Genomic DNA, 27706 nt, shown 5'->3' with positions numbered 1-27706 from the left:
AGGGGAAATTCTTTTTGGATTAGATATGAACCCTTTTTTGCTTTGGTTATTTGAAGAGCTGATTAGCTTTTATTATTTCTATTAGAGTTGAAATATGTTGGACTTTATTTAAAAGGGCAGCATGCATCTGCATATTATTGGGTTTTATTATAGGATGGTTTAATATATAATCAAACGATCAACAGATTCTGTTCTCTGGCAAAGGCGCTTGTTAATAAGTGAGTTGCAGATTTTTGGGCCGCGTGGTGCATTGTGGGTAAGTTCTTTTTTTTTAGCTGCCAAACAACATTCATAGATCGTGGAAAGCAATAAAGGGAATTATTCTCTTAGAGACTCTGACTGTCGAGTGACAATGTCTCTGGGGCACTAAAGCTAAGCTTAGTTAAATGCTGAAAGCACCGATTTGGCTGGTGGTGCGAGCTGCACTAGGACTGAGAAAGAGATCGAGTTAAGAGACGAGGGCGGCGGGGTCGCAAAACCAAGAGCGACACTATGACGTGAGGGAGAGACGGGTCTTTTTTCAGTGAGTGCTGAAGGGGCTGGCAGCACGTCCCATCAGACCACAATGAAATGCTTTTTTACAGCGCACGTTACTGCGATGATAAAAGGAACATGTAGTCGTCATTTTTAAAGCAAGATGATGTATTACTGTAATCCGCTCCATATTAGAGGACTTGAACATGGCACAATATGTGCCGTGTCATTGTATGGCACGTATATTAAGGCTTAAAGCCCTAAAACCTAAGCCTGTGAACCTTTTGTTCACGTCCGCCACCTGCACCCCACACGAATTACTGTGACGGCGAAGTTTGACCCGCGCATGCGCAAATGCAATGCACTATTCGCTTATTAATGGCCCAGTGCGCTCCCCATATGCATAAAATCTTGTTTGACTTCACAACGCAAAATCAGTAATTATATAAACAAATTAACATTAGCCTTATTTTTAATAAATGGGGCCAATCAAAAAAAATTCTGACTTTTTTTCTCAGAATTCTGAGAATAAAGTCAGAATTGAATAGACTTTTTTAAAAAGTCAGATTTTTTTTTGATTGGCCCTGTTTATTAAAAATAAGGCTAATGATCATTTGTTTATATAATTACTGATTTTGCGTTTTATTTTTTTTTAATGGCCCTAATCTTCTTCCGTACAGTGCTGTGTCACCCATTGTTGAAACTAGTCTGCTGAGAAATCTTTTTTTATAGTAGTCTATAATCAGTCCAGCAGGGTAAGTCAGGAGCTACTTCCTTTCTCATTTCAAAATAAGAGTCTCTAATGTCGATACAAGATGCCAACTTTAAAGCATTCAACTTCATGCCCAGAGTTCATAATGAAAGTTCAAATCCGTTTCATTAGATGAATCCTGTTTTTTGCAAATGCACATGAGTCATTGTTGGTGAGTTGGCTTTTTAAGGCTCTCATATTTAAATACAACGTAAGAGTATCTCATAAAACAGTGAGATGAATAAATGAAAAACCTAAAAAGTTGAAGGTCGGTTGCGATGTAATAGATACACCAATGCCTCCTTCTCTTCTCTCTTAGCTCCCCTCTCCACATTCAGTCTCTCCAAATTACCCAGCTTTCTTTGCAAGGCCGCCAGGCAGCCGTTAATTAGCCAATCTCACGCTCCGTTAGCCGGCCGGGGAGACAGAACGAGGTAGAGGAAGAATAGATGGCAAGTTGGAGAGAAGGTCGGGGTAAGTTGGAGGAAAGGAAAGGGACCTAGTGAGAGCTTTAAAGGAAACAGGGAGTGAAAAGAGAAGGCAGTAAATGGGAGGGGGGGGGGCCGGGAGCTCGAGAACACCGTGCCGAACGAGGGAAGAGGAGTGAATTTGAAGTGGTGAGGGAAGAGAGGGTTGAAGTGGTGAGAACGGAGGACAGAAAATGATTCTCACTCCATTAACGGTTCCCACTGAACCAAGAACAGCTGGGGATAAAAACATGACCTGAATTAATTCGAGGAACTGTCAGTTCATGTTAGAGTTCGGAGGCTTTAATATTTGCTCCTGCTTTGCTGTGAAGGCCACCAGCATGTCAAAAGACCATTTTTACTGGAGAAAGAAGTTCCTGATGGGCCTTTATTAAACATTTTGTTGAAGTCATTGACATAATTAAAAAAGTTAAAACGACAGCGAGAAAACTCTGGAAACTATTTGCAAGGCAAGAACAAAGAGATGGTGAAACATCTTCCTGCTAATTAGATAAATGTGCAACATATTCAACATCCAAACTATTGTTGGATGACTTGAACCAAATTTAATTGTCATCGAGTTGAGAATAAATGTTTAACTTTCCTAAAAAGTTCCTCACACATGTCGTATAGCATGTTTGGGAATGCAACATGTTACAGAGGAATGTAGAATTTTTTTTTCTATTAAATAAACTTTTTTTATTTAAAATGTTCCATATGCTATATATTACATTTATTGGATTACCTGGTTTTTTTTAGAATTAGAACTGAATTAATATGAATTAAGCAAGAAATAGTTTTGTTTCATGGAAATCACTTAGTTTAATACAATTTGAGCTGTGTTCAGTTTGCCCTAAAATTCATAACTTTAACTTGGGGAGGATAATTTGAGTAAGGTCTAGTTGGGATCAGTAAAATAATTATTGACAAATATATAGAATGAAAAGTTACAAGAATTTTTTTTTATAATATTTATAATTTCCTTGAAATTCAGTAATGTACATAGTCTAACATTGCAGTGTTTTTAAACAGTTTTGGGAAGCCCAGTTGATGATGATGCCATGGCTTTGTAAGCCACTGATTGTTTAATTGACAGCATCTGAGAAAATACAAGCACATCTGTGGATGTATGTTTAAGGTAAAACCTCAAACACGCTGCTTACTTGTGACATCAGGGGAAAGTGAAAAGAAACCAGCCAAGATTTCAAGAAGAGAATTGTGTCCCTATCTACAGTCTTGTTATTCACAGGGAAATGAGTACTGTACCAACGTTACTCCAGTAGAAACTTAAAAAGCTGGAACTGCTTGGCCATAATGACCATTTTTGCATGTTGCAAGCTTGAGAACAGCATCAACAGCAGGGCCTGGTGCACCTCTCAATATCCATCCATCCAGCCATTGTCTTCTTATCTGAGACCAAGGGGCCTACATGTCCAGTAGGGAAACCCAGACATCCCTCTTCCTAGCAATATCATCCAGGGGGACCCCCAAGACATTCCCAACACAGACGGCTTAGCCAGTACATATCCATGATGCCAGCTAGGGCATAGCCATGATGCTAGCTTGGGCATAGCCATGATGCTAGCTTGGGCATAGCCATGATGCTAGCTTGGGCATAGCCATGATGCTAGCTTGGGCATAGCCATGATGCTAGCTAGGGCATAGCCATGATGCTAGCTAGGGCATAGCCATGATGCTAGCTTGGGCGTAGCCATGATGCTAGCTTGAGCATAGACATGATGCTAGCTTGGGCATAGCAATGATGCTGGCTTGGGCATAGCCATGATGCTAGCTTGGGAATAGCCATGATGCTAGCTTGGGAATAGCCATGATGCTAGCTTGGGCATAGCCATGATGCTAGCTCGGGCATATCCATGATATTAGCTCGAGGATATCCATGATAATAGCTTGAGCATAGTCATGATGCTAGCTTCGGCATATCCATGTTGCTAGCTAGGGCATATCCATGTTGCTAGCAAGAGTAAATCCACGATGCTAGCTCGGGCATATCCATGTTGCTATCTAGGGCAAAGCTATGATGCTAGCTCGGGCATATCCATGTTGCTAGCTAGGGCATATCCATGATGCTAGCTAGGGCATATCCATGATGCTAGCTAGGGCATATCCATGATGCTAGCTAGGGCATATCCATGTTGCTAGCTAGGGCATATCCATGATGCTAGCTAGGGCATATCCATGATGCTAGCTCGGGCATATCCATGTTGCTAGCTAGGGCATATCCATGATGCTAGCAAGGGTAAATCCACGATGCTAGCTCGGGCACATCCATGTTGCTATCTAGGGCAAAGCTATGATGCTAGCTCGGGCATATCCATGTTGCTAGCTAGGGCATATCCATGATGCTAGCTCGGGGATGATGCTAGCTAGCTTCTATAAGAAATTAAAAAAGTTATGGTTTAATACTCCCATAAGAGTGTGTTGTTAAAGTTATGCAATACTCTTGTTTCGTATTTTAAAAATGTTTTTAGTCATAGCTTCTGAAGGATTTTTGTGTTTAACAAAAGCAAAAGCAAGAATCTAGGACGTCGATCATCAAACTGATCTCCATGGATTGTTGAGAAGAAAACAGTAGCACACATCTACCAACCACCAACCTTAAAGGGAAACACAAATGAAGGGTATAAAAGCAGCAAACCAAGAGTGGAAAAAAAGAGAAGCAGTGACAATGAAGTGCAAATTGAAAATGTAGAGCCGTTAGCAGCGGCGAAGCACCGCAATCATTTTCACTCCATTAGCTGTTTGAGTTAAACAGAAGCGGGAGATGGAGATGCTGCTTGTTCATTTAAAAGGACGGTTTCAATGGCGACACAATGGAAAGGCTGTGGTTTTTAAATGAAGTGTTCAAAGCAGAAAGGTGAGCCACTGTGGACACATCTAGGAGTATTAAAGCTCCCCTGTTTAGAGAGCAGAGTTCCAGAAACATGAGGATGTTAAAGCAAGAGTCTCAAACATTTGTTCTTGTTCTATAAATATAAAATGCTATTACTTTCATTAAATGGCAATTTTCTGTAGCATGAGCCAGCTTTTGGATTTAATCATAAAGCTTCTCTCATTAATGAATGAAACATGTTTTTGTCTCACCACCCAAATTGTATCATTCAGCAGCTGCTGCTTCTTTGGACTCTTCTATATTTGACAAAACAAGGAATCTTATGTACTATTTACTCAAATAGTTCAGAAGTCATGAGATTTAATACTGAATAATCGTTATGTCAAAATCCTGAGATGATTATTTACAATCCTGTAGGGAAGATCTGACATCTTTGACACTCTTGGTTAATGAATAACGTTAGACTCCCTTGAATTGATTGTTTGTATAAAATCACACAGCTCCCATGTGTCTCGAAAGGTCTGGGTTTGATTGGCTGATGAGGCCCCTGTGACGAACCACGCACCAATCATCTCAGAAATCAAAGGAGTTGGGCCAGACTGCGTCAACCAGGGTTGATCGACCTATTTGGGCTGCAGATTTGACCCTTTTTTTCCCCCCATTAAAAACCTGCTTCCAAATCCAAGATGGAGGACGGTCTTATCTAAAAACAGACCTCTGCAGGTGAACAGAAGCAATGTTGTCCTCTGTCTCAAGCCAGTGTCCTGGGCCCAAAGTGTGATCTCGTTAGGAGTGGATTTTGGCATGAATAAGCATGGATTAATTCCCCGTCAAATTCACATCGTGATCTCCTGTCTTAGATTAACCACCCTTATTCCAGTGCTGTCCAAAGTTCAGCCCAAAAGTCATTCGTGGCCCTTGGGATGATTTTGTGTGGCCCATGACCTCAATTTGAGAAGGGTCCAAAGTTAGCCCACCAGCATGAGCTGTTGGTGCAGATAAGCCTTTTTTTAAGTTATTTAATAAGGAAATATTTTCACACACAAATCATTCTTCTTTAAATGGAACTAAGGATTCATATTTTATTAACCATGCATCTGTGTAATTTTGTTTCGTATTATCCAACCCTATTTAAAGCATTTTTTAAACATGAAATCTTTCCTTTTAAAGATGTGGTTGACTCTTCTGGGGCTTTTCTACTCGTTTCTCTCCCATAATAAACGAAATAATGACACTTGTGTCCCGCTAATGAGACTATTTGAAGAGAGACAATTTGAGGGGTACATTTTCTGAAGCTTGTCAGCATTTTGGGGGAAGTCTAAAAAAAAATAAAAAATAAAAACATGAAAAATGTAGGCCTTCGCCTCGTGAAAACCCACTTCAAATGAAGTGATTTGTTAAAAGGGGCTGCTGGATGCAAGATATCCCAAATATGAAGCGAATTTTGCCTTCATTTGCTGCGGTTCTCATTAAGCATGCTGCGAGTAACGAGGGAAACTCACTTTCCCAGAGGCTTTGTTTCTCTGAAGCTAAATGGTGTTTTTATAGTGTTTAGTATTCTACTCTACCAGCACTGTCCTGCTTTATGGAGCGGAGAACACACGCACACACACACACACACACACACACACACACACACACACGGGTTCATTAGAAGCAGTAGGGGTAATTTGTGCGGGTGTGAGAAGCAGTTTTAAACTCCTCGGACCCTCCTCCAGGGATTAATCCAAAGAAATCCAATCAGACTGTCTTCATTTCCACCGACGGCCATTTTAGTTTTATTATACAGATCGTCTGTTAGAGATCCACTGTAGATTCTCAGCAGAGCGCCCCCCCACCCACCCTACCTCCTCCTCTTCCAGCTTAATGAAGCTGCTGCACCAGTTAAAACTCCATGGCTGTTTTAGCAAATCTGAACGCCACGCGTTAAAGCCATCAGAGATTGCAGGAGCGGCACAAGAAGCCAGCTGTCTCGGGCTCCATCTCGGTCTGTTTTCTTGCAGATCTCGACGTGAGGGAAGATTACAGCTTGTGGACCAGCTCTCTCTCTCTCTCTCCCCCATTTTTTTTTTCCCTCTGTTGCGCCGACTTGCACACAAGAAACGGGATGGTAGCAGTTGTGTGAAGACATGAGAAATGAGGGCTTCAGGGAGATGTTCAAATACTGTTTGACGATCCAGCAAGCGATCAGTTTTTTATTTATTTATCTTTTTCTTCTGTGCACGCTTCGGCCTTTTATGTTGACACGTACCATGTCAGGCCGCGGAGCAGCTATTACTCGACGTGGTTAGGCTCCTGTTGCAAAAATGTTTTTAGTCACCGCGTACGGCTGCTGAATGCCCCTCAAAAGGCGCACACCGGGTGCTCGGGAGCTGTGAAACGTTTTTTGCATGCACTCGTGCAGAAATGCAGCAATGCTTCAACTTGTCGTTGCAGTTTGGAGCTTATTAAGTGACTGCTGAGGAGGAGGATCACGAGGGGCACAGAGGGAGGTTGAAAGGTCCGAGCAGAGGGAAGGAACAGCTGTGTGGGGTGCAGCTATTGCACCTCCCTTGAGGAGAAGGGGTGGGGTGTGTTTTTTTTTTCTTTTTTCTAGTGATGCATGCTCTCCATAGACCCAGCCTGAGATGTTGCGTTCGCTGTTGATTCATAGCTACGCTTTAAACCAAATAATCTCCCCCTGTCACTTTAAGCTCTTTCAATCCCCCCCCCCTCCCCTCACTCTCAGTTTGCTTCGCCGGCAAGAACAAAGAAAGTTACGGGGCGGACTCGGGCGAGGCGTCTAATAATAGCTTCGGATATCGGCGTCGTCGCCGACACGAGCAACCGGAGTTCACACATCAGTCCCGGGGAATTATGCAAAACGTCTCTTTGATCATCGGCGGCAAAGTCGTAAACTAACCTCGTCGGTGAGAATGTGTGAAGGGAGCTACTTTTCTGCTGTTAGCTGAGCAGTTGAATGATGTAATTAGGAGAAAGTTTGGCCCTCGTTTCTCCCATAAACCACCAGGAAATGTCCGGTGTGACGAGCCGGCACTAGAATCTGGCTGGCAAAGTGAAAATATCAGATTAAAGGTCAGGGGTCATGGTTGAAATGTGACATGGAGGCGGGGCTTTTATGGACTTATATGAGTCTTTTTTTTTTCCTGGTGCAGTAATGACACAATTTCCAAAAAAAGTAAAAAAACAAAGCAACTGGACTAAGGGGTGGACCTGTTTCAGTTGAATTTGCATGTTGTCAAAGCCATTACAAGGCCTTTGTTATGGGCAGTAGTATAAAGCTTGTTACTCCACATTACTCCAGACTTTTTGAATTGAGAAAGCTTCTTGGAGAGGAAGCGAAACGTCTTCAACTACGAAAAACAAGTCCAATTGCTTTGTTTTTTTTTTTACTTTTTTTTGGAATGACCATGACCTGGATGACTGAGAACCTTTACCAGTAGTAATGACACAATAAACAATTTAAAAACCAGAATCTAACTTTTTGCTTGGTTGCACTTTTTAAGGGTCCTCAGCTATTAAACTCGCTGGCAACTTTAGTCGGTACATCTGTTTGGTTGCTTGGTAACAGAAATGGAGAATAGGACCTTAATATGGGTGCAAGTCGAGGCATTCAAGCATCCCATCGAAACCTGGGCATCGGAATAAGGGACAAAAGGGGGATTTTGAATGTGACGTGGTTGATTTCAGTATTTCTGAAACAACTATCTCTTCGGTTTCTAGTGAAAAAGAGACAATTTGCAGTTAGCAGCAATTGTTTGGATTACAATCCTCTGTTCACGGCGGTGGAGAATGGGCCGACTGGTTCTAGATTATAGCTCAGGTTGGCACCTGTTGCTCAGCTAAAGTCTGCAGAATCACATCTCTGATCCTACAACACTTCGACCTTTAAAGCAAATAGGTTGCAGAAGAAGCCACACCCGTTGCAACTCCTGCAACTGACAGGGGCTCACCTAAAAAATAAATAAAAATAGGCCAAAAGCAAAAAGGAAAATAATTGCCTCGTCAACCTGACTTGACAGCTCAATTCAATGCAATTCAATTTTATTTATATAGCGCCAATTCATGAAACATGTCATCTCGAGGCACTTTCCAAAGTCAAATCAATCATATTATACAGATTGGTCAAAAATTTCCAATATAAGGGAACCAGTTGATTGCTTCAAAGTCCCGAAAAGCAGTATTCACTCCTGGAGAAGCGTAGAGCCACAGGGAGAGTCGTCTGCATTGTCCATGGCTTTGCAGCAATCCCTCATACTGAGCAAGCATGAAGCGACAGTGGAAAGAAAAACCACCCATTAGCGGGAAGGAAAAACCTCCAGCTCAGGCTGCTGGTGGTGTGATATCATGGAGGATTTCTTTCTTTGTGCATCTTGGGCCTCTGAGCATCCTTTAAACACTATAGCCTAAGTAAGTGTTGTGGCTGACCGTGTTCATCCTTGTAGCTGCATCCAGAAGGATAAACGTCACAAAGTCATCCAAATCATCCCAAACTGCTTTCTTGAAGATGACAGAGAGTTCACTGTATATGGTCCTAAAAAATTGGCAGCAATTGTGTTTGATGCAATCATCTCAGTTTTTATTTATTTGGTCTCCTTGAAGAGGCCAAGAAGCATCTTTTCTTTTCTTATAATGAACACCAGCAGACAGGCTTGTTTTCATACATTCCTTGTTTTCCAAATAAGCAGAAATCATCCGATAGATCTTTATTTTCTGCTTTATTTCTAAGAATGCCATAAAACATGATTAACAGCTGCAGTTGTTTTAATTGAAATATGAGAACTGGAGACTATTTTTTTTCACATATTTATGCCTAAAACATATACTTAAGTAGCTGATTATTAGAGTAAAGCGAGTAGTTTGAGTCAAATGGTCTCAGTTCTCTTGTTCTTCACTGTTTAATAAAGTGGGTCGCTGCGTTTTTATGTAACTGTCTCGGGTGTAGCTCTGAGGAACTTGACGGTGTCAGGGCGCTGCTCTTCATGCGCTCTGGTCAGCGAGTCTGGAGGGTTGTGCGTGTGTGTTTTGGTCAGTTGACCTCCTTCACCTCCCCTCTTAGTGTCGCCTCCTGTTTGCTCCTCCTTGGCTGGATGGAGCGCTCGGCTACTGGCCTCTACGGAGGAAAACTGTGGCCCCCCCTCTCTGCGCTGTCCCAACGCATCTCCGTCACCCCTTTCATCGCCGTGACCAACAAATTAATCAGATTCAAACAAACTCAACTAAGTTTTTTTTTTTTTTTTTTGTTGTATTCCTCCTGCAGAATGTACAGTACGAGCTTTTAGTTTCATTTTAGACTCTCAAACTAGAACCGAGGCCTTTTTTTTTTTTTTTGGGATCTTACAAAGAAACTTGGAGGTTTGTTGTCTCGTGCAAACCTAAAACTTTTTGGGTAGACACCTCAGAGATGATGTTCTTTGGGGCCACAGGAGCAGATGAAGCAGATTTATGGATTGTTCTTTCCATTCTTCCCATCCTCCATCATGTCTTATTTTCTTCTATCTACCCAGTCGTTTTGTCCTTCTTTCCTTCCACCTATCTATAGGATTAATCAGCCGCTCCATCCGTCCAACCAGCAATCCTTTCCTCTGTTCTTCTTTACAATTTTATTTCCATCTATCCTTCTGTTTGCACATCTCTCCATCATACATCCCTTATTCCATCATACATCCCTTATTCCATCATACATCCCTTATTCCATCCGTCCATCCATTTGTACAACTGTCCCTTCATCTGTCCATTTATCCATCTGCCTTGTCTTGTTGTTTTTTTCTGGTTGTCTATTTATCCATTCATCCACTTATTTATCCATTTAACTGTTTATCCATCCACACACCCGTCCGTTCTTTCATTGGTCCATCCATCCGTTTGTCGTTTACCCCATCCACCTATTCTTCTGTCTGCACGCCCTCTTATCCATTCATTTAATTTATCCAACCCTCCGTTTTTCTGCTTATAAACCCACCTTTCGGTCCATCTGTTTGTTCACTTATCTATCCATCTGTCCATCCCTGTACGTTATCTATCGTCCCTTCAGATTTCAAGCCTGAATACTGAAGAGACATTTGCCTTAAAGTTTTTTTTTTCCTTTTTAAAAGTTCTGAAAATTTGAGTCTGGAGAAGTGTGGAATTTGAATGTGAACTTTTACAAAGGAGCATAGATTATATTAACGACACCCTGGTGAAAATATGGCCCTTTTATTCCCTTTAATTTTCTCATCAAATTTTCATTAAATTTTCCCCTCATCTTTGTGCAGATTCTCAGTAAATCCTAGTCATTGTAAATGTAAAATAGATGTTTTCTGAACTTGTTTTAACTGACAAAGTCTCAGATTTTTTTTAGAGTTTTTAGAATAACAACCTCAGGCGGGTGGCCTGTTCTTGTGAGTTGATTTGAGCCGTCATCAGTGATGGATCCTCTTCTTCCGACCGTGTTTGTATCGAGCTCTCACGTCTTTTTTCCATGTTTCTCCTATCAGATCGAAGATATAAATCTCATGTGACCTTTACTATCAGTTGCTTGTAACCCCAACAAACAGCAGATTACGGAATATTTTTGTTTGTCTGAGTAGATTAGGTCCTAACGAGCAAATCGACACGTCTGCTAGATAAAATCTTCCAAAGAAAAAAAACCCAAAAAGGTTTCTGATTGTAAGATATGGAGCTGTTTCTGACTTTAAATTTACCTTTCTGAGTTGCACAAATACTTTTAAAAAGGATGTAGTTGAGCTTGCCTAATCTCAAAGCAGTCACAGTTTTGTAAATTCAGTGTTTTCTTTCCAGATTGAAGGAACTTTTTTTTTTTTCGTGCCCCCGGAGAAAAGCGGTCATGTCGGCGGACCCTTTGCTCCTGGGGTCTGCCGCCACGCGGAGAGACAAATAGGCGGTTATCGCAGCTGCTGCTACTCCTGATTTTTAATGATGTCGCTCTTGAATATTAAAACCATTATGGAAGAGAGACGGCGAGGAGAGAGGAGGGGTGCAAAAAAAAAAAAAAAATTGTGATGTGATTTATTATTCTGCTCTTGGGTGAATCCCTTCCTCTCCTCCGTCCTCCTTCGGCGCGTTCAATCCATCCGTTCTTCTGTTCTCGCTCTTCCTCCCCCTCGTTCCTCCGTCTCTCTCTCTCTCTTCTTTCATAATTGTTTTTCATTATCGTTTTGTCTGTTTTTTTTTCCTGGATTGTTATTGGCAAATGTTCCTTTTATTTATTTAATTTTTCTCCCTCCGTTTTTCGCCTATTTGTCACCCCTATGACAGAGGATGACTCAGGCTCCGTGGGGTTTTGATACCGTGTATGTGTGTGTGTGTAGGAGGCGCTGTGCTAATAGTCCCTCTCTCCCTGACAGGCTAATGAGTAGTTTGGGCTCCCGTCTATCTCGCGCTCTCCGTTTCCCTTCCTACCTCTGGCTCTTGGAAATCATGAGCTCACTGGCGCCCGCCTTTCCAAAGAGTGCACCTAATGTGACGAATTCTTTCAAACTCGTGTCTCCTCTGTTTTTCCTCTCCGCTGTCACGGCTGTCATCGTCGTCGTGATGCACACGCATCTCTTGTCTTCTTTATGGTGAAAGGAGCAGCTGGTTAACGCGGTCATTTTACAGTTGCAGCCACTTAGGAGTGGTCTACGTGGGCGAAAGAGGAGCGGAAGACCTTTCTGTAAAGGTCTGACTCGGACGTGATCGCTTGTGCTACTGAAAAATGAAGCAGAAGCGATAAAATTAGCAGAGATACTTTTATAAGAAAACTTTTTTTTTTAGTTTAAATCTCATTTTAACACGTTAATTTGACATAAATCCTGTGCAACTCCACTGAAAAATCCATTTAACTGAGCCACGTGTGTCCACGCTACTTTGCAAACCATCAGATCTCTCTGTAGGAACGTCTCCCACCCACAGCCCCCCTCAAGGGACCCTGGAGGTTTTCCACCGGTCTACTTCCATTCAAAAAAAAAATATTGCTTTCCTCTAAAGAAGAAATTTTGCTTAGAAGTGAAATCCATCCCTTCTTTCAGCTTCCTAGCAGGTGGAACAATCTGTTTCTGAGGTGAAGTGGATCCCACAGCATGATACTGCCACTACCGTAGCTCACTGTGGGCTTCTTACTCTTTTCCGTGATCGGTGTGCTTGTTTCAAACCTGGAGGTTTCTTTTGTCTGGAAACCCTACTCCTTAGTTCAGACATATGACGAATACAGGAGATTGTGATACGGCCTCTTGGCAGCTTCCTTGACTTGCTTTCTGTCTTTTCTTTCCATCAGTTTTGGAGTCCTCTTTCTGTAATCTCTCCAATTATTGAGGTTGAAATATAATCCTTGGATAATTTTTTTCTTCAGCCTTCTCCTGACTGATACCTTGGCACAGCAATAAACTTACAATCCCTTTTTAACCTTCTGAAAACATCACTATAGCTGTTGGGAGGTGCCTTCTTCATGCTGTCAGGCAGGTTCTGCTAGAGTGAGTTCTTAATTCTCCATTTCTGTCAATCAGGCATATGAAGTTTGGCAAAAAAAAAAACTTTTTGAAATCCATGTTAACCAATGCTTTAACTAAGGGAAACGGTGTAAGAGACATCCTGCAAGTTGTCCCAAATGCTTGATGGCTGCCGTTTTTTTTTTTTTTTTAGTGCTATAGAAATAAAAATGTTACTTTTACTTATGAGGCAATTACTTTTTCACATTTTGTATCATTAAAATAACATAAAAATATTTAAAGAGTTCAGCCTTGGTCCCTAAACTTTAGCCGGTCTTCCTGTTGGAGATCTCGTCAACCCGCCGCTGGCTTAGAGCAGCTAAAACAGAGAAGAAAACACAGAAACTGCAGCTCTCCTCCTGAAAAAACTCCTAATTTTGTTTATTCTATGCTGCCCCTTTTTTCCTCGCAGAGGACCTGGCGTATGCGGTGAGGTGGTTTTTCACCCGGCTTCGGGACGGACAGACCAGTCAGGTGATCAGCATCGACCGCTTTGGCCTCACGACGAAAAAGAGCCGCAACTCTTCCAGTGACGTTTCAGTAGAGCGTCGGGACGCGAACACGTACATACTGAACATTTTCAGGACCCAGGACAGGTGAGTGGGTCCACCCTCATCCCCCTTTGGCTCAAATATTTATAGTTTATCATGATTACCCCGCCTATAGTCTCGGCTGTGGTGTCTGACGGCGTGTTCTTTGCTTTCCAGTGACACCGGTGAGTACTACTGCATGGTCACTCCGTGGTACAAGTCGGCCTCATCAGGAGTCTGGACCCAAGCTGGAGAGCTGACTTCCGGCAAGGTCTTCCTCTCTGTCAGAATGGCAGGTGATGATACGCTTTTTGCCTTTTAATAACTATACAGCGTAACATAAAGTGAAAATGGATTATTTTGACATGTTTGTCTGTCTTCTCGTTCAGTCTGGGAGTCCTTGAAGCTACCTCTCCTATATGGTGCCGCGGCCTCTCTGGGTAATATTATCACTAAATATCAAATGGAGTCATTGATAGTTTCTGATACTTCTCCTTTTAATATAAGGCTTAACTTACTGTTTACCAATCATTTATCAAATCAGTTGTATCCAATGTGCTTTATTGACGAAATGGGTTCATTGGTTAAATACAGCCGATAAGAAAGTTGTGTTCATTCATTTAAAAATATGAATATGTTGTTTATTTAAGTGGCTTCTTATTTTAAAAAAAATCATGTTTGTATTTAATCTAAGTTAATTTACTGCATGGATGTAATTGTGCAGCAAAATACATACTTTGCCTGTAGGTAGTGAGCATGTTTTTAGCAAAAATTCATATCATAATTTTATCTGTTATTTTATTCTCATGTTTATATTTCAATCATTCACTGATTTTTATTTATTCATTTTATTTGCTAAATCTTAAGCAGCACTCATGCAAATTTACTTTTATCCATGCTTTTTTTTCTTTTTCACTCCCGCGTAGGCGCCAATTCATACAAATCGGATTGGTCGCTTTCGCAGTGTAAATAAACTATTATAATGATTCAGTATGAGTTGGCCAGCTGAAGTATGAAGGCAGCCTGAGGAAAATGTAAATGCAGCCAACAGCAGCTGAAAAATGCAACAGAATGTGACTGAGAAGGAGACGAGCTCTGGCTGCTGCTCACATCTTAGTCTGCAGGCCGACAGAGTCTCGTTGCCGCTCGTCTTCACTTCAGTAGCACATCGCGCTCATTTAGGACGCTCTTGTAGCGCTCCCTGCTCTCATTGGATTTAAACACCACGTTCATAATTTAATCAAGCAGAATAACTTAATGGGCACATTGATTGTTGATGTTGACATACGCAGTGGATACATAACTTGCACAGGTTAAGCTGTAGTTTAAGCTCTTTTCATGAAGTAACCCAATATCCATACCGCAGAGTTTTGTTTTATAGTATCGTGTGTTTTCAGGTGTGGGCCTCTTCTCCGTGCTCCTGGGACTGATTTGCGCCCAGTGCTGCTGCCGCAGCATAGTGCACACTCCCCGCTCACGCAACAAACTGATGGACCTCGAGATGGACTGACAAACACTTTCCCCTGCACCCACACACTGCAGCGCCCACAAGAAGCACCACACGCAAAACAGACACACGCCCGTCGACGACTTCTGGGACACCCACCTGTTTGCCGCCGACGGCCGCTGGGAGTAAATCTGTCTTTTGGAAGCTTGACCGACCGGATCACAGTGCTTTTTAAAAGGTGCTTGGGGACTTCTCAGCTCTGCAGTATAGGTGCAGGGGATTTACACGCTCGCCAATGGAGTAATAGCCTTTCAGACTTCTGTTTTTTTTTTTTTTTTGAGTACATTTGTTTTCCCAAAAGGATTTCTACCTATATGAGAAACTCTGATGAATCCAGAGCTTCTGAGATGTCACTGCCCGCTGGGACTAAAGGACCTCTACAGAGATCCGCCGCCTCTCTAACCACTAGGAATAACAAATGAAGCCCTCAGGCTGGATTACTTTTATGCTTTTTTTGGTTTGCCGTTTTCAGATGCCAAGGCTCATTGCAAATTACAACCTTTTTTTTTTAAGTCTGATAGCAAGTGGGTTCATCTGCGCAACGGTGATCCACAAAGATGTCCAAGCTGGGCATTTTCTTCAGGATTAATTGAACCTGGATTTATTGTTTTTTTTTTTAGTTTAACGCCTGAGCCTTCCTTTTGCCATAGAGGAGTTTGTGGAGTAAACATTAGAATCAAAAGTGCTTCATGTACTTTCCAAATGAGAGGCATTGCACTACCACTCCGGAGTGTTCGTATTTTAACAAAAGGAAAAAGACTAACTTTATTGTCAAGACATTTTTTTTTTGTTTTTTTTTTTTGCAAAATTTAAGAGATTTTAAACAGACATTAAAGAGACATTTTTAAGCTTTACAAAAAGATATGCAGTTGGTGTGTTTGTGTGTGAGATATACTGTACACGGTGCCAACAGATGTGGAGTTTGCATAGTTCAGATGACCAGACCGACACTTGAACAGTCGCTACCAGCGGCGGCTGAAGGCACTCCTCTTTTATAAGTATTCAGAAATGTATCCAGATGTTATTTTTCCCTGAGTCTTGTGCGTGTTTTGTACAGTGTGTGAGTGCTGTGTGACAAATGGTTGCATGTACTGTTAAGTAACAGTATGATGTTTCTTCATAAGCCACATTAATCTTTGTCCTTTGACATAAAGAGCCTGCTACTTTCGAATTTTAAAAACTGGCTGCTGCAAAGCTAGCTATCGCAAGCACATGATGACGCTAAATCAGGATGACACAATAAACTCAATTGCTTTTTTTTTTGGTTTAGGTTAATCATAGTTCATAATTTGCATGTTTATCAGCCTCAAATTTTTTTTTATTTTTTAGCAGTTTTCTATATGTGTTTAGCCTGGAATAGCTTAGCACAAAGATAAGAAATGGGGAAAATGCCAACTTTGCTTGCTAAGGTCAAGCTTAGTCTATGAACAACCCAGTTTTGTTAAGTGACTATTAAACTGCATTTGGTCTTCATATTAACCCCCGTTTTTATAATTTCTTTTGTAATCAACGTAGGCAAAACTGTGAAAGTTTTGCATTCCAAATCTATAACTCTTTACCTCAGCTGCTAGTCTTGGGTATGATGCTAAACTAGGTTATATCCTGCTTCAGCCTGGTCTAAAGCACTTTTAAGATGACCTACCACCCACTTCAAACTAGGCCTCATTCTTTTTCAAGCTATAGCCTATATCCCACTCAATGCTAGGCTATATCCTGCTTTATGCTAGGCTATATTCCACCTCATGCTAGGAAGAGAGAGACATGGTCCTATCAGATGCTACTTTACTTAGGGGTATCCATAGCAAGTCATTACATCTCACACACAGAGTTGGCAGATTTTTTACACTTGATGCCCTTCATGACGCAACCAGTATTCAAAGCCCATATCAAAGTTGCAAATGTAGAGCACTGCGCTACAGAGGGACTTCATGCTAGGCTATATCCAGCTACATGCTAGGCTATATCCAGATTCATGCTAGGCTATATCCAGCTACATGCTAGGCTATATCCAGATTCATGCTAGGCTATATCCAGATTCATGCTAGGCTATATCCAGATTCATGCTAGGCTAAAACCTGCTTCAAGGTTGGAAGTGTTCCATTTCAGGCTAGGGTACAACTTATTGCACTTTATAATGTCCAAAAACACAGGTTTTTAAATTGTTAATTTCTTCATTGATGGTTACTAGTTGAAAAGCTAACCAGAAACCATTTGTGAATTTGAATTTATCTTGAAAAGATTTCCTTAAATCATTTAACATGTTTAGTTTCAAACCTTGGGTTCTTCCATGCCAAGCTAACCTTCCCGCTAATATTCATGTCACAGGTTTCTTTTCAGAAAAAGCCTTTCAAATAAAACCATACTTACATGCATAACTTGGCACAATTTTAAGATATTTATTAGTTTAAAACTCATATGTCTGTAATAAAGTCTCATAGATATTTTTGCCCTGACTTTGTTTAAATTTGTATTGAACATCTATAAAAGTCTAAAAATGATTGTAAGAAAGCAGTTAAGTTCATTAAAGTTAATTACAACTAGATGTCTAATTTCACAGTTAAGGTAAAGTTGATTCATGAAGTTTTTTGTTGTATTTCTGCTCATTTTAAAAACGACGGTGTGAAAAAATGGAAACGGCACTTCGATTGAACGGTAACAAGAAATTTGCTCATGAAACAAAAGAATTAGACAACCACTTTTAGCTTTTATTAAAAACTAATTAATAGAAATGTTTATATTGATCTTGGAAAAATGGCACAGCCAAAAGGTCTTTAATGAAATTAAGCAAACTTTATTTCAAGATTGTTTTGTACATTTCAAATTTATATGAAATAAGCTAATACAAGAAATTTAGAACTTTGAATCAAATGTTTAGGTCATTAGTCATGTAGATGTTCAGTACAAATTTGACCTAATTAACCACATTGTTTGTGATGAGATTTAGCGAGATTTTTCTTTTTGTTATTAAGAAAATCAACACAAACTTCGATGGCTTGTTGAGTTGGCATAGTGATAATATTTTTTTTTGAAAAAGGTTAAATAAATGTTCTGTATTTAATCTTCTGAGAGAAGAGCAAATGAGGAAAAATGTATTAGCCAGTTGGTTGAACGTCAGTTTATACAACAGAACCTGCAGAGAGTCTGTTTTCTGTTGTTGTTTTTCTTTTTTTTTCATTAGCAGTTGAATGAACTTGTGATTGGCGCATCATGTCGACTGGTGTGTGAACACACTCTCACGGCTCTAACACAAAGTGATGGAGTTTCAGTATCAACCCACCAGGATCCAAACTGTTTTCCTGAACTAAGTGGGCAGGACATTGTTTGATGTGAATTAATATTTGAGAGCAATAATCAGGTTACAGCTCAGAGAATGTTCTACTCTCATTCAGAGCTACAACACTCCAAGACAAGGAGATTATTAATTTATTTACTTATTGTCCATTAGATTAAAGCAATTTATGTTCTGCTGACTTCCTACTGTTTAATTTCTTCTTATGAGACAGCAAATACAGGAGGATTTTTCCAACCACAACGCAGCAGGAATACTATGCCAAACGTCTTTTGTAAGGCTGAATTTGACCTGGATCCAAAACACAGATGGAGAAAGTTGATTTTGGAAAACCAAATGGAGCCCGGATCTGTGCGTCAGTTCCTAACACGTCCTTCTCCAAGGAATGAAACCGGAGGAATATTGGACACAGTTGGTGTTTTGGCCTGACCGACTATCGCTTTTATTTTCAGGAAGTCAAGTTAAACACTCTGCAGTTGCGTGTGTGTGTGTGCTTCGTTCTGCTGTCTTGGTTTTCAAGATCTGTCTTGCCATCATCAACATGCCGTGGACAACAATACTTTGTGCCAAATGTTCCCAACTTTAGACCACACAACGTAGCATTGAAGCACACCACTGAACTTGTCCCAGAGAGGCTTCCTTATTGTCTTTTTTGTTTTTATAGCATTTAAAATGATCAATCATGACAATTTTTTAATAAATAGATTTGTGATATGTACCCTTTCTGATGTATTTTATTGACTCCTTTGGTTTAAAGCTAACTAGTTAAAATCAGATGTGTACACAAACTGAATAAACACGTGTAACATTTTTTCCTCAGGTACATTAAATCACTCAAATTTCCTTGATTAATCTCTGTTTAGCATTTGGTGCCAGAACAATTTATTGAGGGGACTTCTTTTTTTCTTTCTCTCAAATTCAAAATTTTGACATAAGCCTTTAACCAATCTCAGAAAGGCCAGATGTTGATGATGCAATAGCTTTTTTTCTTTAAGTTTTTCAGTTACAGGGGAGGTAATTAGGGGAAATTCCTGTAGAAGTATTTTATGGTTACACCTAAAACACACCATGTGACATCATGGGGAAAATTAGAGGAAATGAGCCGAGATCTTAGAACAAGAAATGAGTACCTCCACAAGTCTGGAGTCCTTGGGTAACACGTCTCGAGTGCTGTAGGTGCCACGTTCATCTGACCTTGCCTGCAAGATGAATTCTCATGAGATTTGTGCATTCACCAACCCACGAGAATCCGTCTTATACCGTTCTAGCTTCAACCGTTTGTGTCTGGACCAACAACGTTTCAGGCCAATCACGTTGCAGTATTGACGTTTAAGGCGGGACATACAGCTGCTACCAAAGCAAGAACTGCTGAAACCACAGCCGAACCAACGTATACGTGGCAGGATGCACGCGTAGCTGCTGTTATCACATCTGTTTTGTAGGAATCCACGATTTCTTCTTTTATAGTAGAACAGCAACAAGTACCTTGACTATCTTACCTTGTTATGGTTTCTCATGACGATTGCTGCTTACATTTTAATTGGGTTCTGTGATTGGCTAAAACCAACCTATGGTAGGCAGGCACTAAGTGTTGCTTTGCCCAATCAGCTCAGAGAGTTCTGCTGAAATTCCCTCCTTTCCTTAAATGGAGCAGTCCCAGATGGATAATGTGCAGAACTAAAGTGCTACACAGTACCAATCTGCCTGGCCAGTTTAACGTTCATCAACATGGGAATTTCCAGGCATCCGGTTCTGGAAGTAGACGGGTTCTCCATCACAGAAATGGACCGGTTTTGGTGTGAAATGTGGGGGAAAAAACAGTGAAGCTGCCACTCCATGAGGAAGAACCCATAACTCCAAAAGCATACTAAAAAGCCAGATGACAGTTTTTGGTGCAGTCTGGGTCAACGATCTCCATTTTTGGAGACATGTCCTATGGTCTGAACGTTAAATTAGGTTTTTCATCATAATCACCTGTATTTTAATTTGGAGGGAAAAGGTGGAAGCTCACAATGAAATCTATTGATACATCAGCCAGGAAGTTAAAGCTTGGCCATGATTATACCACCTGAATAGTGACAAAGTGGCTTAACACAATCAATGTTCTTTTTTTTATGTTCTGAGGTGGCCATCACATTCAAACCTGACCCAGTTACACCAGTTATGTAAGGAGGAATGGACCAAAGGTATAGAAAAAAAAGTGTGGGAGGAAAAGTATGTAAACATCTGGATATGAAAAAAAAAAAAAAAATTATCATAATTCTTTTTAACAAATAGAAATAATTTTGGTATTCCATCTGACCTACAATGGGAATACCTTTTTCAGGTTTATTGTAGGACAGTTGGGAGAGGGCGGGTTGGGATGCTGAAAGTTGTCAAACTTACGCCAAAATTAGACTGGGTGTAACGGTGCTATGTGCTAAGACACAGATTATGAAAGAAAGATGGAACCCGCCCGAACAACAGACCTTTAAGCTAACGCTAGCTGTTATTATCTTCACGGACAGCCCATTAACGGGGTTCTTTTGCGGTCTGGGCCCTTCAGGCTGCACCACGCAACGCTGCGTAAATGCATACTGAAACAATGAAACATGTTCAGCCTTTTTTGTATGAGTTAATGTTTCAATTATTTTTTTTCACCGTACAGGAACGGCATATAGTTTTCACTAGCCTAGAGAAACGTCTTGAGGCTATAGACGGTAATGTTTACTACAACGGTGTGTTGCTGTGAATTTTTACCTCCACTGGACAAGTATATGATGTTGTATTCTGTTCTATTTCTAGTCAGCGTCTCTTACTGGCATCCATGTTTGCAGGCTACTGTTCTTTTGCCAAGATAAAATACCAAGTGCTGCGCTCTGTTGGGAACCCTGGAAACTCTCATATGATTGGCTCAGGAACCAGGAAGCAAACACAGGTTACACTCTGAACTACAGTAGTTCTGGACCATACCTCTAGGTTTGAAAGGACTAAGACATTGTTGATGGAGAGTACCAATTGTTTATATGGAATGTTACTTCCATCCCGAGTCGCAAAAGAGAATAATTTAGGTGGATTTTATAGTAAATATCTTACTTATAGCTCCTTTAACTTTATGTTCTGGTTGAGTTTAAGGCAATGCTTTTGTTTAACTGAGGGATGGATTAACAATTAACGTTTGCCTCAAATATAAACATAATTTTAAAAATTAATTTGCATAAGTTTGTACGCTCAAACTAACTTTTACTCATGGTTTTAAGTTGAATCTATCGGCTTAGTTAATGTCAACTTGGTAATATTTGCTGACTCTTCTTTCCAAAAAAGAAAGACTGCTCTAATACATGTTGCTGCCACCAGTTATGCCCAAAACTTTAACCCTTGATTTCACCTTTAACCATGATTTTTATTTTTTCAAAAGGAAGCCAGGGTGTGATGTTTTTCTTCAAAATAAAAGCCACCTATACTCATAATGCCTTATGTGTCTTAACAAAATGAGGGGAAGCGCGACCTTTACTGCTTGAAGCACAGTTTTAATGAGATCTTGGCAGCATTGTTTAAATGTTTTCTCTCCATTTTGTCATTAATGTTGGATTTATCAGTATCGCATTTCCAACATCACAAGAACTTGTCATTTTAAGAGACCTGTTTAGTTTTTATATCTACTGTAGCATCTGTGATAATGTCAGCAGACTGTGCTCAAACTACTTAAAAAAAAAAGGGTATACATGTTTACACATTCCTTTAGCAAGCTGGCACTGGATGAAAGTTTACTCAGAAGTTGTTTCTGAGTTTCCATGGAAGTTGTTTGTGAGCTGATTGAGTAACTGTGTTTGCTTAGTGACCATGCTGAGATTGAGTCAGTGATCCACTTTAATATTTTTGCCTCTCATCCATATATATATATATATATATATATATATATATATATATATATATATACAAATTAATTTAAAAAATCTGGCTTAGCCACTGTTTGATGGTAGGGATGCAATCTAAAGAAAATGTTCTGTTGATTACCACATCATGGTTTTAACAGTAAATAAATCAGAAAATAATGTGCATGGCAATGGAATTTGACATATTGCTGAGTTATGATAGTTTCAAACCGTAATAAAGAAAAAAGCAGATAACCTAGAATGGAACCTTGGGGAACCCCACACAAAAGTGGGGCAGTAGAGGAGAAGAAGCCACTGAGCACGACAGAAAAGATCAGTCAGGTAAAAGGCGAACCACTTCAGTTTGACAATAATTATAAACCGAACCGAAAGATACCTGATAAACTATGTTTTAAAATAAATAGTTATGGTCTCTGATGCACAATCAAGCAACATTTAAAAGAAATTTGTCTTTTAAACTCTAAATCTAACAAAAAGGGTGAGCACAAAGACGTCGCCCCCAACTGGTCGTTAAACAGAATGACGTTTTCCCACTACGACAGGTTTAATTTTAAAGTGTTTATTTTAACAACAATCTGTGTTGCTGAAGCTAGAACTGAGCTCCGGTCAGAATAGACAACTTGTTTAGAAAGTGGCCCATCTGACCCACGCTGGTCCTTTTCTTTGTTTTGTTTTTTTCGTGGTGATCTGATGTGGTCCCCATCGCTGCTCGTTTTCACAGATTTGTGACCATTTTTACATACAGTACTTCCAAGCCCACTGGAAAAATTCCACTTCAAAAACTGCAGGTTGAGTAAAAGTTTATAATAAAACATTTAGACCACAGCTATATATCTCTCTCTTTCTGACCGCCTTCCATCGTCCTAATCCTGTGGCATGTTTGTGATTTTGCGTTTACTCTCACTTTATCTTTTTTTTTTTAAATGAATGCATCTCTGCAGCTTCTTGTCCTCCAGTGTCACGCGCCGCTCCTACTTTCCCTCTTGATTAAAATGCAGATGAGCCGAATCTCTGACCACCTTCCCAAGTTTTAATTTTTACACCTCTTTAACAATCTTTCCTTCCACTCCTCTTTTTTTTTCCACCAGGCTTTTTTTTTTTCTCTCTCTCTCTCATCTTCATCTCATGTTGAGCTCATGAAAGATTCAGTTTTGATTGGCTGCTGGCTTTTTCTAACATGCACTTGTTCTCTCTCAGGGTCCATTTGACCCATTTTCCTGTCCCTGCATGTGCGTGCTCATGGATCATTTGCTAATGCGGCCTTGTCACAACTGAAAGCATTATCTTCTTTAATTGAATTCGAGACGCACGTGATTAGAATAAGCAACCATCACGGGAGAGATCTCCGTCTTTTCCCCCCGTTTTACTGCTCTTTAGAGCTGTTTTCCCTCACGTCGGCTACATCGTGTCTCATTCTCGCGGATGCTCCACATACAAAACAACAGGAAAAAAAAAAGTCAGATGGAAAAATTGAAAGATTTAGCAGCACATGGAAGCGAGTAAGCAGCCCGTTCTCCCCAGAGGCCACCAGAGGCAACACGTTTTCTGGTTTTCGTCGTAATCGGCGTTGATGTCAACAGCCTCTCCAGCTCCGGCGCAACACGCTGCTGCCTGTAAACCTCCTGCGCGCCACGCTAAACACGCTGTTAGCATCTCAGATGTAGCGCCTTCAGATGGGAGAAATTAATAACTGATTAGTAATGAGATGAGAGGTGGTTTATGCCATTTGGCCTAAAATCCAGGTCTTGCACACCAAACAGGAGTGGGAGGCTCAGGTTTCCTTCCCTGTTAAAACCACATGGATTAGTTGAACATGTTCTTCAATGTTCTTCTGTTACATGGCTTGTTTTTAGAGGGTTTATTTCTGGTGTTTCTTTTTTGGAACGCTGTTTCTGGGCCTACACTATTATGCTACTCTTTACTTATGCATTATTTGCCATTTTGCTCCCATTAACCTTTTCTACGGCCATAGAAAGTACAGCTGGATAAGTTCTTCTTTGTTTAGCTGGGTCTCTTCTCAGGACAGATTCATTTAACCCATTTAAGGCCCGTTTACACTACACCTAAAAACCAAGCCATGCCGAGACCGGTCCGAGCTTGGTCCAGTTAACTGACATAAATGCAGCCGTTTACACACAGGAGTTATCTCGGTTATCTTGGTTCCTTGGTTGCTCCTCGCCTCCTAGTGGCAATGTGCGGTACTACCGCTCTCTGGGATTGAAGGCGGGACCGAGCAAATCAAAATGGCGGCACCCGTAACATTCAGGATGTTATTGTTAGACAGAGTCGGCTTTTGGGACGTGGATAAGACAAATGAACGTCTAATAAGGATTTACAGACGCAGGAAACAACAACAGACGCTGAGGTTCATAAGCAGAGTCATCACTGGAAATCGTGTGGCACGGTAAGGAAGCTAGTATTATTATGAATGTCTGAAATTTGTCTGAATGGAGTGTGAATTGGGACGTGCAGCCAGACACGCCAGGAAACCCGCGGACAGTCAGCTGACTGTAAGGGGATGACGCGGTCTGCTCATGCGCTCCTCGTTATCAGGGAACCGGGCCAAAAAAAACCAGTCCGAGACCTGCTGATGAACTGGTCTGCAGTTAGCGCGGTCTGGTTCAGTCTGCTTACCATTTACACACAAGAGTTATCTCGGTTACCGAGCTCGGACTGGTCTCGGCTCGGTTAAAAAAGTGTAGTGTAAACGGGCCTTTATACTACCCTTTTTTAACCGTGCCGAGAACGGTCCGAGCTCGGTAATTGAGATAACTATTGAGTGTAAATGGATCGCAAGCTGAACTGAACCGTGCCAGATACCACCGTACTGAGCTAAATCTAGACCAGTTCCATGGGTGGGCTCGGCCCGGTTTTTCAGTGGCTCAGTTCTCTGATAACAAAGAGCGCATGAGCAGACCGCGTCATCTCCTTACAGTCAGCTGACTAGTTTTGCGGTTTCAGACATTCATAATAATACTGGCATGGTAGAAAACTTTGGGATGCAGCAAGGCATCCCCAAACCATGACACTTTGGTATGAGGTTCTTGTGCAATTCTGTATGTGAATTCTGCCAAACATGTCCTCTGTTCTGGTTATCAGAAATTGAAGTTTTTAGACTAATCCAGGGGTGTCAAACTCATTTTGGTTTAGGGGCCGCCTACAGCTTAATCTGATCGCAAGAGGGCCACACAAGTAAACTCATTGCAAGATTAAATAGAACTAATAAAAGTGGAATTCTTGTTGATTTTTATATTAAATGAATTTCACTTTTACACAATATATTATGAATAACCTCAGCGTTTTTAAGAAAAGTATGTGCAATTTCAATAATACTTTTCCTCAGTTAAACATTTACTTAAGTGCATTATGCATAAGAACTGATCACAGTGATTGTACAATGTTGAAAAACATTTATTCACATTTTTTTGGAACTTAAAAACACTGTCCTGCATGACAAAATACATCAAACAGAAAAAAATCAGGAAATGATTTAAAATCAATTTTCCACATCTGAAGCTCAGTGCTACCGTCTGCTAATTAAAACACAGCGCCCCTCGTGAACAATATAGGAACTGCAGATTTTCAATTAAACGAAGTACATGTTTTTTTCAATTATTGTTTTATCATTCTCTTCCTTTTATCTCCTCTTTCTTTCACATTTTCTTTTTTTCTTCTTGTTCTTCCTTTCCTCTCCTACTTTCCCATTGTAGTGTCCATATCATTTGAGATAATCCCCGCATGAATCATAATAAAACTATTCATGGCAAAAGCAGTACTGCTCCACTTGTGAAAGTCAAATCTGATGAGCTCTTTTTGGCATTAAGACAACAATTCTCATTGCCACATTGCCAGACAGGACACTGGATAAAAAAAAAAAAAAATATATATATATATATATATATATATATATATATATATATATATATATATATATGTAAAGAATGTTTTTGAATAATGATAGTGTATTTAGCCATCGGGCCAGACTAAATTGTTCGGCGGGCCGTAACCGGACCGTGGGCCATATGTTTGACACCCTTGGACTAATCTGTCCAAAGGAAAATTTTCCAGAAATCTTGGTCTCTGTCTCCACTTTCTCTAACAAACTTGTCTGGAATTAATGTTTTTCTGTGTTTAATTGTCTTTTTAATAACGTTGAAAAAAGGCTTTTCTCCCTTCCGTGTCCCGCATCCATATGTCCCAAACACACAGGCGGTCGAAGAATGTCCTCATTTTTTGCTTGCCGAGTTGAAGATATTAAATATTGCACTGCTCAGGCGTTATGTCAAAGACAAAAATGCACTGTCACTATTTTTTCGCAGAGATAATACGGAGCCTTCATCCTGCAGGGACACATTTACTCAGAGCTATATCTGCAGCTTGGATAAGTGGAAAGCAAAGGATAGTGGGATGCACAAACAAGGTAAAAAAAAAAAAAAGAAGGTTTTGATATTGGGGTTCTAAGACGTCGGTCTGTGAGTCTGAAGTGTCTGTGTAAATGTTTGCAACATGATTTTGCTTCTTTGTACCATCTCAATTTTCCCTTTTTACCCACAGGGACCAACTGCTCCATCTATCCTGGTTGTAAATCGCTCAGATTCTCCCACAGTAGCTCCAAATACCTCCGGTGGGGCCCGGACACTAAAGCATTTATCTAATTTGAGACTCCTCTTCTATCAAATCTGGTTCACCGTGATAAAAAAAAATCATATTTGTGAAATAATGTTAGCCTGCATGAAAAAAATAATAACGCGTGCGCACATGTCTGCAGCTTGTTAGTTCATCGGAGGTGTGTCTGCCGTCTGGTTTTTATCAACCAATTCCCAGAGCGACTAATCACAGACAATCAGAACTCGGCACAGTCCGCAAAGATCACGTTTCGGGTCTTGGGGTCAAAGGTCGTGGCATGATCGCTCATTAGTAACCGACGCAGGAAATGAAAGCCAGACAAAAAAACTCTTCTGCAGGGCCTTCAAACTTCCAGCTAAGAGAGAAGTTATATTTTAAGGAAAGCCGGACTGGAAATTACTGATCGTTGAGGAAAACAGCCACACAAAAGTTATTATAAGACCAATTAAATAGTTTTGTCATGATCAAATAAAGTTTTTCGGATCTCCTTTGTGGTCAAATGGTGACACATTTTTATAGCTAGATCACCATTGATATATTTAGGATCTATTTGAAAGCGTGACAAATCTAAATTGTAATTCATAATTTAATGAGTTATCGACACTGATTTTTGTCATCTAAAAATAACTAAATTTAGCTTTGAATATAGTATCTTGTGGAAGCATTAATACCCATTGAGTTTAGTCACGTTTCGAATCACATTATATTTTATTGGGATCTTATGTGATAGACCAACACAAAGTTATACAGAATTATGAAAAAGAAAAAATATGATAGATAAGTTTACATTTTTTTTTCCCTGTCCCTGCCCTGGCGAGGCATCCCACAGCATTACGCCTCCAGCAACATGCAATGTTCAGTAAAGTTCTTT

At 40.4% G+C, this 27706-nt stretch overlaps 1 protein-coding gene across 2 annotated transcripts in view; it reads left to right on the top strand.

Annotated features, from left to right (window-relative positions):
* Window positions 1–19057, top strand: part of si:ch211-132g1.7 (prostaglandin F2 receptor negative regulator) — an 84747-nt gene extending 65690 nt beyond the window's left edge. For both annotated transcript variants that reach the window (XM_021311791.2, XM_012854672.3), the window contains exons 12-15: window positions 13421–13604; window positions 13716–13834; window positions 13928–13978; window positions 14936–19057. In XM_021311791.2, the coding sequence (XP_021167466.2) occupies window positions 13421–13604; window positions 13716–13834; window positions 13928–13978; window positions 14936–15048 (467 nt within the window). In that variant the 3' untranslated portion in view covers window positions 15049–19057. The remainder of the gene's footprint in view (window positions 1–13420; window positions 13605–13715; window positions 13835–13927; window positions 13979–14935) is intronic.
* Window positions 19058–27706: the final 8649 nt, after the last annotated feature.

Source organism: Fundulus heteroclitus, chromosome 24 (genome assembly GCF_011125445.2).
Source record: "Fundulus heteroclitus isolate FHET01 chromosome 24, MU-UCD_Fhet_4.1, whole genome shotgun sequence".
Classification (NCBI taxonomy): Eukaryota; Metazoa; Chordata; class Actinopteri; order Cyprinodontiformes; family Fundulidae; genus Fundulus; species Fundulus heteroclitus.
Note: the sequence above shows the minus strand (reverse complement) of the source record. Positions and strands in the feature narration are given on the sequence as shown.